Source organism: Taudactylus pleione, unplaced genomic scaffold, assembly GCF_031769625.1.
Source record: "Taudactylus pleione unplaced genomic scaffold, aTauple2 ptg000255l, whole genome shotgun sequence".
NCBI classification, from domain to species: domain Eukaryota; kingdom Metazoa; phylum Chordata; class Amphibia; order Anura; family Myobatrachidae; genus Taudactylus; species Taudactylus pleione.
Genome location: NW_028284657.1, coordinates 852,534 through 865,987, shown reverse-complemented (window position 1 = coordinate 865,987; position 13,454 = coordinate 852,534). Strand labels below are relative to the sequence as shown.

The 13,454-nt window shown below is 41.3% G+C and overlaps 1 protein-coding gene across 1 annotated transcript in view; it reads left to right on the top strand.

The window, feature by feature from the left end:
* LOC148515061 (asialoglycoprotein receptor 1-like) overlaps positions 1-11,343 on the top strand; it is a 612,937-nt gene extending 601,594 nt beyond the window's left edge. The window contains exon 10 of the mRNA XM_088480537.1: positions 11,188-11,343. Coding sequence (XP_088336663.1) covers positions 11,188-11,335 — 148 coding nt within the window. The 3' untranslated portion in view covers positions 11,336-11,343. The remainder of the gene's footprint in view (positions 1-11,187) is intronic.
* Positions 11,344-13,454: the final 2,111 nt, after the last annotated feature.

Below are 13,454 nucleotides of genomic sequence, written 5' to 3'. Positions count from 1 at the left end.
TGTATAAGTAACTGTGGGAGCACAGAGTACAGAGAAGGTGTATAAATAACTGTGGGAGCACAGAGATGGTGTATAAGTAACTGTGGGAGCACAGAGTACAGAGATGGTGTATAAGTAACTGTGGGAGTACAGAGATGGTGTATAAGTAACTGTGGGAGTACAGAGATGGTGTATAAGTAACTGTGGGAGTACAGAGATGGTGTATAAGTAACTGTAGGAGCACAGAGTACAGAGATGGTGTATAAGTAACTGTAGGAGCACAGAGTACAAAGATGGTGTATAAGTAACTGTAGGAGCACAGAGTACAGAGATGGTGTATAAGTAACTGTAGGAGAACAGAGTACAGAGATGGTGTTTAAGTAACTGTGGGAGCACAGAGTACAGTGATGTTGTATAAGTAACTGTGGGAGCACAGAGTACAGAGATGGTGTATAAGTAACTGTGGGAGCAAAGAGTACAGTGATGTTGTATAAGTAACTGTGGGAGCACAGAGTACAGAGATGGTGTATAAGTAACTGTGGGAGCACATAGTACAGAGATGGTGTATAAGTAACTGTAGGAGCACAGAGTACAGAGATGGTGTATAAGTAACTGTAGGAGCACAGAGTACAGAGATGGTGTATAAGTAACTGTGGGAGCACATAGTACAGAGATGGTGTATAAGTAACTGTAGGAGCACAGAGTACAGAGATGGTGTATAAGTAACTGTAGGAACACAGAGTACAGAGATGGTGTATAAGTAACTGTGGGAGCACAGAGTACAGTGATGTTGTATAAGTAACTGTGGGAGCACAGAGTACAGAGATGGTGTATAAGTAACTGTGGGAGCACAGAGTACAGAGATGGTGTATAAGTAACTGTGGGAGCACATAGTACAGAGATGGTGTATAAGTAACTGTAGGAGCACAGAGTACAGAGATGGTGTATAAGTAACTGTAGGAGCACAGAGTACAGAGATGGTGTATAAGTAACTGTTGGAGCACAGAGTACAGAGATGGTGTATAAGTAACTGTTGGAACACAGAGTACAGAGATGATGTATAAGTAACTGTTGGAGCACAGAGTACAGAGATGGTGTATAAGTAACTATGGGAGCACAGAGTACAGAGATGGTGTATAAGTAACTGTTGGAGCACAGAGTACAGAGATGGTGTATAAGTAACTATGGGAGCACAGAGTACAGAGATGATGTATAAGTAACTATGGGAGCACAGAGTACAGAGATGGTATATAAGTAACTGTGGGAGCACAGAGTACAGAGATGGTGTATAAGTAACTGTGGGAGCACAGATTACAGAGATGGTGTATAAGTAACTGTGGGAGCACAGAGTACAGAGATGGTGTATAAGTAACTGTGGGAGCACAGAGTACAGAGATCGTGTATAAGTAACTGTGGGAGCACAGAGTACAGAGATGGTGTATAAGTAACTATGGGAGCACAGAGTACAGAGATGGTGTATAAGTAACTATGGGAGCACAGAGTACAGAGATGGTGTATAAGTAACTGTAGGAGCACAGAGTACAGAGATGGTGTATAAGTAACTGTAGGAACACAGAGTACAGAGATGGTGTATAAGTAACTGTGGGAGCACAGAGTACAGTGATGTTGTATAAGCAACTGTGGGAGCACAGAGTACAGAGATGGTGTTTAAGTAACTGTGGGAGCACAGAGTACAGAGATGGTGTTTAAGTAACTGTGGGAGCACAGAGTACAGAGATGGTGTATAAGTAACTGTGGGAGCACAGAGTACAGAGATGGTGTTTAAGTAACTGTGGGAGCACAGAGTACAGAGATGGTGTATAAGTAACTGTGGGAGCACAGAGTACAGTGATGTTGTATAAGTAACTGTGGGAGCACAGAGTACAGAGATGGTGTATAAGTAACTGTGGGAGCAAAGAGTACAGTGATGTTGTATAAGTAACTATCGGAGAACAGAGTACAGAGATGGTGTATAAGTAACTGTGGGAGCACAGAGTACAGAGATGGTGTATTAGTAACTGTGGGAGCACAGAGTACAGGGATGGTGTATAAGTAACTGTGGGAGCACAGAGTACAGAGATGGTGTATAAGTAACTGTGGGAGCACAGAGTACAGAGATGGTGTATAACAAACTGTGGGAGCACAGAGTACAGAGATGGTTTATAAGTCACTGTGGGAGCACAGAGTACAGAGATGGTGTATAAGTAACTGTGGGAGCACAGAGTACAGAGAAGGTGTATAAATAACTGTGGGAGCACAGAGATGGTGTATAAGTAACTGTGGGAGCACAGAGTACAGAGATGGTGTATAAGTAACTGTGGGAGTACAGAGATGGTGTATAAGTAACTGTGGGAGTACAGAGATGGTGTATAAGTAACTGTGGGAGTACAGAGATGGTGTATAAGTAACTGTAGGAGCACAGAGTACAGAGATGGTGTATAAGTAACTGTAGGAGCACAGAGTACAAAGATGGTGTATAAGTAACTGTAGGAGCACAGAGTACAGAGATGGTGTATAAGTAACTGTAGGAGAACAGAGTACAGAGATGGTGTTTAAGTAACTGTGGGAGCACAGAGTACAGTGATGTTGTATAAGTAACTGTGGGAGCACAGAGTACAGAGATGGTGTATAAGTAACTGTGGGAGCAAAGAGTACAGTGATGTTGTATAAGTAACTGTGGGAGCACAGAGTACAGAGATGGTGTATAAGTAACTGTGGGAGCACATAGTACAGAGATGGTGTATAAGTAACTGTAGGAGCACAGAGTACAGAGATGGTGTATAAGTAACTGTAGGAGCACAGAGTACAGAGATGGTGTATAAGTAACTGTGGGAGCACATAGTACAGAGATGGTGTATAAGTAACTGTAGGAGCACAGAGTACAGAGATGGTGTATAAGTAACTGTAGGAACACAGAGTACAGAGATGGTGTATAAGTAACTGTGGGAGCACAGAGTACAGTGATGTTGTATAAGTAACTGTGGGAGCACAGAGTACAGAGATGGTGTATAAGTAACTGTGGGAGCACAGAGTACAGAGATGGTGTATAAGTAACTGTGGGAGCACATAGTACAGAGATGGTGTATAAGTAACTGTAGGAGCACAGAGTACAGAGATGGTGTATAAGTAACTGTAGGAGCACAGAGTACAGAGATGGTGTATAAGTAACTGTTGGAGCACAGAGTACAGAGATGGTGTATAAGTAACTGTTGGAACACAGAGTACAGAGATGATGTATAAGTAACTGTTGGAGCACAGAGTACAGAGATGGTGTATAAGTAACTATGGGAGCACAGAGTACAGAGATGGTGTATAAGTAACTGTTGGAGCACAGAGTACAGAGATGGTGTATAAGTAACTATGGGAGCACAGAGTACAGAGATGATGTATAAGTAACTATGGGAGCACAGAGTACAGAGATGGTATATAAGTAACTGTGGGAGCACAGAGTACAGAGATGGTGTATAAGTAACTGTGGGAGCACAGATTACAGAGATGGTGTATAAGTAACTGTGGGAGCACAGAGTACAGAGATGGTGTATAAGTAACTGTGGGAGCACAGAGTACAGAGATCGTGTATAAGTAACTGTGGGAGCACAGAGTACAGAGATGGTGTATAAGTAACTATGGGAGCACAGAGTACAGAGATGGTGTATAAGTAACTATGGGAGCACAGAGTACAGAGATGGTGTATAAGTAACTGTAGGAGCACAGAGTACAGAGATGGTGTATAAGTAACTGTAGGAACACAGAGTACAGAGATGGTGTATAAGTAACTGTGGGAGCACAGAGTACAGTGATGTTGTATAAGCAACTGTGGGAGCACAGAGTACAGAGATGGTGTTTAAGTAACTGTGGGAGCACAGAGTACAGAGATCTTGTATAAGTAACTGTGGGAGCACAGAGTACAGAGATGGTGTTTAAGTAACTGTGGGAGCACAGAGTACAGAGATGGTGTATAAGTAACTGTGGGAGCACAGAGTACAGTGATGTTGTATAAGTAACTGTGGGAGCACAGAGTACAGAGATGGTGTATAAGTAACTGTGGGAGCAAAGAGTACAGTGATGTTGTATAAGTAACTATCGGAGAACAGAGTACAGAGATGGTGTATAAGTAACTGTGGGAGCACAGAGTACAGAGATGGTGTATTAGTAACTGTGGGAGCACAGAGTACAGGGATGGTGTATAAGTAACTGTGGGAGCACAGAGTACAGAGATGGTGTATAAGTAACTGTGGGAGCACAGAGTACAGAGATGGTGTATAACAAACTGTGGGAGCACAGAGTACAGAGATGGTTTATAAGTCACTGTGGGAGCACAGAGTACAGAGATGGTGTATAAGTAACTGTGGGAGCACAGAGTACAGAGAAGGTGTATAAATAACTGTGGGAGCACAGAGATGGTGTATAAGTAACTGTGGGAGCACAGAGTACAGAGATGGTGTATAAATAACTGTGGGATCACAGAGTACAGAGAAGGTGTATAAATAACTGTGGGAGCACAGAGATGGTGTATAAGTAACTGTGGGAGCACAGAGTACAGAGATGGTGTATAAGTAACTGTGGGAGTACAGAGATGGTGTATAAGTAACTGTGGGAGTACAGAGATGGTGTATAAGTAACTGTGGGAGTACAGAGATGGTGTATAAGTAACTGTAGGAGCACAGAGTACAGAGATGGTGTATAAGTAACTGTAGGAGCACAGAGTACAAAGATGGTGTATAAGTAACTGTAGGAGCACAGAGTACAGAGATGGTGTATAAGTAACTGTAGGAGAACAGAGTACAGAGATGGTGTTTAAGTAACTGTGGGAGCACAGAGTACAGTGATGTTGTATAAGTAACTGTGGGAGCACAGAGTACAGAGATGGTGTATAAGTAACTGTGGGAGCAAAGAGTACAGTGATGTTGTATAAGTAACTGTGGGAGCACAGAGTACAGAGATGGTGTATAAGTAACTGTGGGAGCACATAGTACAGAGATGGTGTATAAGTAACTGTAGGAGCACAGAGTACAGAGATGGTGTATAAGTAACTGTAGGAGCACAGAGTACAGAGATGGTGTATAAGTAACTGTGGGAGCACATAGTACAGAGATGGTGTATAAGTAACTGTAGGAGCACAGAGTACAGAGATGGTGTATAAGTAACTGTAGGAACACAGAGTACAGAGATGGTGTATAAGTAACTGTGGGAGCACAGAGTACAGTGATGTTGTATAAGTAACTGTGGGAGCACAGAGTACAGAGATGGTGTATAAGTAACTGTGGGAGCACAGAGTACAGAGATGGTGTATAAGTAACTGTGGGAGCACATAGTACAGAGATGGTGTATAAGTAACTGTAGGAGCACAGAGTACAGAGATGGTGTATAAGTAACTGTAGGAGCACAGAGTACAGAGATGGTGTATAAGTAACTGTTGGAGCACAGAGTACAGAGATGGTGTATAAGTAACTGTTGGAACACAGAGTACAGAGATGATGTATAAGTAACTGTTGGAGCACAGAGTACAGAGATGGTGTATAAGTAACTGTTGGAGCACAGAGTACAGAGATGGTGTATAAGTAACTATGGGAGCACAGAGTACAGAGATGGTGTATAAGTAACTGTTGGAGCACAGAGTACAGAGATGGTGTATAAGTAACTATGGGAGCACAGAGTACAGAGATGATGTATAAGTAACTATGGGAGCACAGAGTACAGAGATGGTATATAAGTAACTGTGGGAGCACAGAGTACAGAGATGGTGTATAAGTAACTGTGGGAGCACAGATTACAGAGATGGTGTATAAGTAACTGTGGGAGCACAGAGTACAGAGATGGTGTATAAGTAACTGTGGGAGCACAGAGTACAGAGATCGTGTATAAGTAACTGTGGGAGCACAGAGTACAGAGATGGTGTATAAGTAACTATGGGAGCACAGAGTACAGAGATGGTGTATAAGTAACTATGGGAGCACAGAGTACAGAGATGGTGTATAAGTAACTGTAGGAGCACAGAGTACAGAGATGGTGTATAAGTAACTGTAGGAACACAGAGTACAGAGATGGTGTATAAGTAACTGTGGGAGCACAGAGTACAGTGATGTTGTATAAGTAACTGTGGGAGCACAGAGTACAGAGATGGTGTATAAGTAACTGTGGGAGCACAGAGTACAGAGATGGTGTATAAGTAACTGTGGGAGCACATAGTACAGAGATGGTGTATAAGTAACTGTAGGAGCACAGAGTACAGAGATGGTGTATAAGTAACTGTAGGAGCACAGAGTACAGAGATGGTGTATAAGTAAATGTTGGAGCACAGAGTACAGAGATGGTGTATAAGTAACTGTTGGAACACAGAGTACAGAGATGATGTATAAGTAACTGTTGGAGCACAGAGTACAGAGATGGTGTATAAGTAACTGTTGGAGCACAGAGTACAGAGATGGTGTATAAGTAACTATGGGAGCACAGAGTACAGAGATGGTGTATAAGTAACTGTTGGAGCACAGAGTACAGAGATGGTGTATAAGTAACTATGGGAGCACAGAGTACAGAGATGATGTATAAGTAACTATGGGAGCACAGAGTACAGAGATGGTGTATAAGTAACTGTGGGAGCACAGAGTACAGAGATGGTGTATAAGTAACTGTGGGAGCACAGAGTACAGAGATCGTGTATAAGTAACTGTGGGAGCACAGAGTACAGAGATGGTGTATAAGTAACTATGGGAGCACAGAGTACAGAGATGGTGTATAAGTAACTATGGGAGCACAGAGTACAGAGATGGTGTATAAGTAACTGTAGGAGCACAGAGTACAGAGATGGTGTATAAGTAACTGTAGGAACACAGAGTACAGAGATGGTGTATAAGTAACTGTGGGAGCACAGAGTACAGTGATGTTGTATAAGTAACTGTGGGAGCACAGAGTACAGAGATGGTGTATAAGTAACTGTGGGAGCACAGAGTACAGAGATGGTGTATAAGTAACTGTGGGAGCACAGAGTACAGAGATGGTGTATAAGTAACTGTGGGAGCACATAGTACAGAGATGGTGTATAAGTAACTGTAGGAGCACAGAGTACAGAGATGGTGTATAAGTAACTGTAGGAGCACAGAGTACAGAGATGGTGTATAAGTAACTGTTGGAGCACAGAGTACAGAGATGGTGTATAAGTAACTGTTGGAACACAGAGTACAGAGATGATGTATAAGTAACTGTTGGAGCACAGAGTACAGAGATGGTGTATAAGTAACTATGGGAGCACAGAGTACAGAGATGGTGTATAAGTAACTGTTGGAGCACAGAGTACAGAGATGGTGTATAAGTAACTATGGGAGCACAGAGTACAGAGATGATGTATAAGTAACTATGGGAGCACAGAGTACAGAGATGGTATATAAGTAACTGTGGGAGCACAGAGTACAGAGATGGTGTATAAGTAACTGTGGGAGCACAGATTACAGAGATGGTGTATAAGTAACTGTGGGAGCACAGAGTACAGAGATGGTGTATAAGTAACTGTGGGAGCACAGAGTACAGAGATCGTGTATAAGTAACTGTGGGAGCACAGATTACAGAGATGGTGTATAAGTAACTGTGGGAGCACAGAGTACAGAGATGGTGTATAAGTAACTGTGGGAGCACAGAGTACAGAGATCGTGTATAAGTAACTGTGGGAGCACAGAGTACAGAGATGGTGTATAAGTAACTGTGAGAGTACAGAGATGGTGTATAAGTAACTGTGGGAGCACAGAGTACAGAGATAGTGTATAAGTAACTGTGGGAGCACAGAGTACAGAGATGGTGTGTAAGTAACTGTGGGAGCACAGAGTACAGAGATGGTGTATAAGTAACTGTGGGAGCACAGAGTACAGAGATGGTGTATAAGTAACAGTGGGAGCACAGAGTACAGAGATGGTGTATAAGTAACTATGGGAGCACAGAGTACAGAGATGGTGTATAAGTAACAGTGGGAGCCCTGTAGTTAGGTGGATGTATTGTGAGTTAGAATGGACATTAATGTGTATTGATTAACAAACTAACTTCTCTTTCTCCTTTTGATGAAGGAACATGCAAATCAGATGGCGCAGGGAAATGCATCGTGGATTGGTCTTACAGATGTAGATGGCAGCTGGAAATGGGTGGATGGGACACCGTATCAGTATGTGGCAGAGTAAGATGTGGAAAGCATCACACCCATGTTCTGTCTTCAGCTAGCTGCAAACATGTCCCACCAGCAGTGACTGTGCTGCCCCCTCTGCATTATGCCCTTTTGGTGGGATCAGTCACACTCACATTGTTACTGGTTGATGAGGCAGGATAATGGAGTATTGTAGAATGTGTAGTATGAGGCAGGATAATAGAGTAGTATAGAATGTGTAGTATGAGGCAGGATAATGTAGTAGTATAGAATGTGTAGTATGAGGCAGTATAATGTAGTAGTATAGAATGTGTAGTATGAGGCAGGATAATGGAGTATTATATAATGTGTAGTATGTGGCAGGATAATGTAGTGTTATAGAATGTGTAGTAAGAGGCAGGATAATGTAGTAGTATAGAATGTGTAGTAAGAGGCAGGATAATGGAGTATTATAGAATGTATAGTATGAGGCAGGATAATAGAGTAGTATAGAATGTGTAGTATGAGGCAGGATAATGGAGTAATATAGAATGTGTAGTATGAGGCAGGATAATGGAGTAGTATATAATGTGTAGTATGTGGCAGGATAATGGAGTATTATAGAATGTATAGTATGAGGCAGGATAATAGAGTAGTATAGAATGTGTAGTATGAGGCAGGATAATGGAGTAATATAGAATGTATAGTATGTGGCAGGATAATGGAGTAATATAGAATGTGTAGTATGTGGCAGGATAATGGAGTATTATAGAATGTATAGTATGCGGCAGGATAATAGAGTAGTATAGAATGTGTAGTATGAGGCAGGATAATGGAGTAATATAGAATGTGTAGTATGTGGCAGGATAATGGAGTATTATAGAATGTATAGTATGAGGCAGGCTAATAGAGTAGTATAGAATGTGTAGTATGAGGCAGGATAATGGAGTATTATAGAATGTATAGTATGAGGCAGGATAATAGAGTAGTATAGAATGTGTAGTATGAGGCAGGATAATGGAGTAATATAGAATGTGTAGCATGAGGCAGGATAATGGAGTATTATAGAATGTGAAGTATGAGGCAGGATAATGAAGTATTATATAATGTGTAGTATGAGGGAGGATAATGGAGTATTATAGAATGTGAAGTATTAGGCAGGATAATGGAGTATTATAGAATGTGTAGTTTGAGGCAGGATAATGGAGTATTATAGAATGTGGACTATGAGGCAGGATAATGGAGTATTATAGAATGTGTAGTAAGAGGCAGGATAATGTAGTAGTATAGAATGTGTAGTATGAGGCAGGATAATGTAGTAGTATAGAATGTGTAGTATGAGGCAGTATAATGTAGTAGTATAGAATGTGTAGTATGAGGCAGGATAATGGAGTAGTATATAATGTGTAGTATGTGGCAGGATAATGTAGTATTATAGAATGTGTAGTAAGAGGCAGGATAATGTAGTAGTATAGAATGTGTAGTAAGAGGCAGGATAATGGAGTATTATAGAATGTATAGTATGAGGCAGGATAATAGAGTAGTATAGAATGTGTAGTATGAGGCAGGATAATGGAGTAATATAGAATGTGTAGCATGAGGCAGGATAATGGAGTAATATAGAATTTGTAGCATGAGGTAGGATAATGTAGTAGTATATAATGTGTAGTATGAGGCAGGATAATGTAGTAGTATATAATGTGTAGTATGAGGCAGGATAATGGAGTATTATTGAATGTGTAGTATGAGGCAGGATAATGGAGTAGTATACAATGTATAGTATGAGGCAGGATAATGGAGTATTATAGAATGTGTAGAATGAGGCAGGATAATGTAGTATTATAGAATGTGTAGTATGAGGCAGGATAATGGAGTAGTATAGAATGTGTAGTATGAGGCAGGATAATGTAGTATTATATAATGTGTTGTATGAGGCAGGATAATGGAGTAATATATAATGTATAGTATGAGGCAGGATAATGGAGTAATATAGAATGTGTAGTGTGAGGATGGATAATGTAGTATTATAGAATGTGTAGTATGATGCAGAATAATGTAGTATTATAGAATGTGTACTATGAGGCAGGATAATGGAGTATTATAGAATGTATAGTATGAGGCAGGATAATGGATTATTATAGAATGTGTAGTATGAGGCAGGATAATGGAGTATTATATAATGTATAGTATGAGGTAGGATAATGGAGTATTATATAATGTATAGTATGAGGCAGGATAATGGAGTATTATATAAAGTATAGTATGAGGCAGGATAATGGAGTAGTATAGAATGTGTAGTATGAGGCAGGATAATGGGATATTATATGATGTATACTATGAGGCAGGATAATGGAGTATTATATAATGTATAGTATGAGGCAGGATAATGGAGTATTATAGAATGTATAATATGAGGCATGATAACGGAGTAGTATAGAATATTTAGTATAAGGGAGGATAATGGAGTATTATTGAATGTGTAGTATGAGGCAGGATAATGGAGTATTATATAATTTGTAGTAGGAGGCAGGATAATGGACTATTATATAATGTGTAGTATGAGGCAGGATAATGGGGTATTATAATTTGTGTAGTATGACACAGGATAATGGAGTATTATATAATGTGTAGTATGAGGCAGGATAATGGACTATTTTATAATGTGTAGTATGAGGCAGGATAATGGGGTATTATAATTTGTGTAGTATGACACAGGATAATGGAGTAGTATATAATGTGTAGTATGAGGCAGGATAATGGACTATTATATAATGTGTAGTATGAGGCAGGATAATGGGGTATTATATAATGTGTAGTATGAGGCAGGATAATGGGGTATTATATAATGTGTAGTATGAGGCAGGATAATGGAGTTTTATAGAATATGTAGTATAATGGGATATTACAGAATGTGTAATATGAGGCAGGATAATGTACTATTATAGAATGTGTAGTATAATGGGATATTACAGAATGTGTAATATGAGGCAGGATAATGTAATATTATAGAATGTGTAATATGAGGATTCTGTATTCTGTGTTATCAGGTCTATGACTGATGGAATATTCTCAGACATGTAAGAAGTCTCTGGTGTCTATTGCAGGTTCTGGGAGGACGGTCAGCCGGATGACTGGCATGATCATAACCTTGGAGGAGGCGAGGACTGCGCACACTTAAGATATGGCAAAAAGTGGAATGATGATCACTGCTCTCGGAATTACCAATACATATGTGAGAAGGAAATGGCATGATAGAGAATGTCTGCTGGGGGTGCTATTTACTAATCACCTGTCCAGTTTCTGCTATTTACAGAAGGGATGATTACATGTATACCATGTTCCATTATCTGCAGATTGGAGGAGTGTTCAGTCTTTATACTACTCTGTTTAAGCTTCAAATAAACACAGCATCATATAAATGTATCCTGTATGTACAGTAATAACAGGATTTTGGTACTTACTGATGAATCCCTTTATCCAATTCCACAGGGGACACTGAAGTTCAAGACAGTGGGGTATAGACGGTGGTAGAGTAGAGCCTGGCACTTTAAATAATTTTGGAGTGTGACTGGCTCCTCCCCCTCTATGCCCCATCAGCACCAGTTTAAGAACTGAGCCCGAGAGAAGACGGAGGACAACAGGAAAATGAGGAGTAGGAGAGGACCTCAGAACTTAACAATACTGACTGAAGGAGAACAGAGGAACCCACTGCAGGGAACATATTCAGTCACGCAACCATATTTGAAACCAACAAAACAGCAGGTATGCAGCGCTGGGTGGGCATCCAGTGTCCCCTGTGGAATCGGAGAAAGGGATTTATCAGTAAATACCAAATTCCTGTTTTCTCCTTCATCCACTAGGGGATACTGGAGTTCAAGAAAGTAGGGATGTCCCAAAGCCAACCTCCCGGGTGGGAAGCGCGGAGAACTTGCCGACCCCTCAGGAAAACCAAGAACTGTAGGCCCAATGGAAGGCAAGAGCTGAGGATCAAGTTTCATAGAGCAGAGGAGACAAGCAGAACTCCCTGCTGAACAGCCACAGAAATTCCACAACTTACAGCATAACTGAATGGAATAACGGCTAGCGAGAGAACTACCGCAGATGAGAAGCATCAGAACACCGTAAGCTCAGCTGAAAACAGACCAAGCCCAAATGAGAGTCAAAAACAGGAAGCTGCATCAGACTCAGCAGAATCCCAGCATTGCTGGACATAAATCAGATAGATATATGGATAACAATACCAATCTACAGATACAGAGCAGATCCTGTCCACAGACTCCTAACAAAAAATATATAGGGAGGGAAAAGTCAAGACCGAACAGTGGCCCTGGACCATCCTTGAGGTCCAACTACTACAAGGTTGTCAAACAGCAGAACGTTAGACCATAGTAGTCTCCAACGAGTGGAGATCCCACTGGGCATGCGGCAGAGGCAGTTTCGAAACGATTGAGACTACAATTCCTTTCCGGTGGTCAGGCAGTAGTACAACCCATTCTGAAACAGAGGGATAAAGCAGCAACTGAAACACTGCAGCTTTAAATCCCCATTCCAGGCCACTGGCAGCGCTTCTATCACCCCTTCAGTCACCTGCCTATGGAGTGGTCACAACCGCTTGGGGCGGGTCTCAAATTCGTGCATGCGGTGCCCCAGATGGGGACTTTAAGGTAGATGCCACTGTGCCAGCCTGAAAAGAAAACCACAGCCACAAACCCCAAACAACAGATAACTGCCAACATGATGGAAGTGCGTAGTCTGTACCAGCTGTTGCCAGGTTACCCGAGCAGTTAAAGAGCATGGATGCAACAGCCAGCCAGGGAGAGCTACCAATATAGGGAAGCATCCGATATAGCAAGGCTAGAGCACTATCCATGAAGGTACCCATCAAGTACCTGTCAGTGTGATGAGAATATCAATAGATACTGAAACTGTCTGGTACATAGTGACTGTCACACTTTAATGTAAAGATTTGCACTAGACCACAGATGCGCTTCAGTCCATAACCCCAACAGATTCTAGTAGAATAGTGTCACTAATCTCAATGTTGGAACTATACACCTACACACCAGGAAAGCTCTAATGTGTAGAGCCAACTAACTAAAAGAGCGATGGCTGCTAGGACTGCAGCTAGGGTGCGGAAGGGAGATGAAATAGGAGCATCTTCCACGGCATTAGTGGGGCAACCCCACTTACCTGTGAATGATCAGGTGCCCTCTGGACGCTATGTAGCATGTCACTGACCTTTTCCATCTCATACCAACCTGCCCTGTCAGGTATAGAGAGTAGCTTCAGTGGGCTGAGACCAATGCTCTACAGCACGGCCTTCAGTCTAGCGATGTTGCAGAAGAAAATACTGTAGAAAAATTAGAAAAAT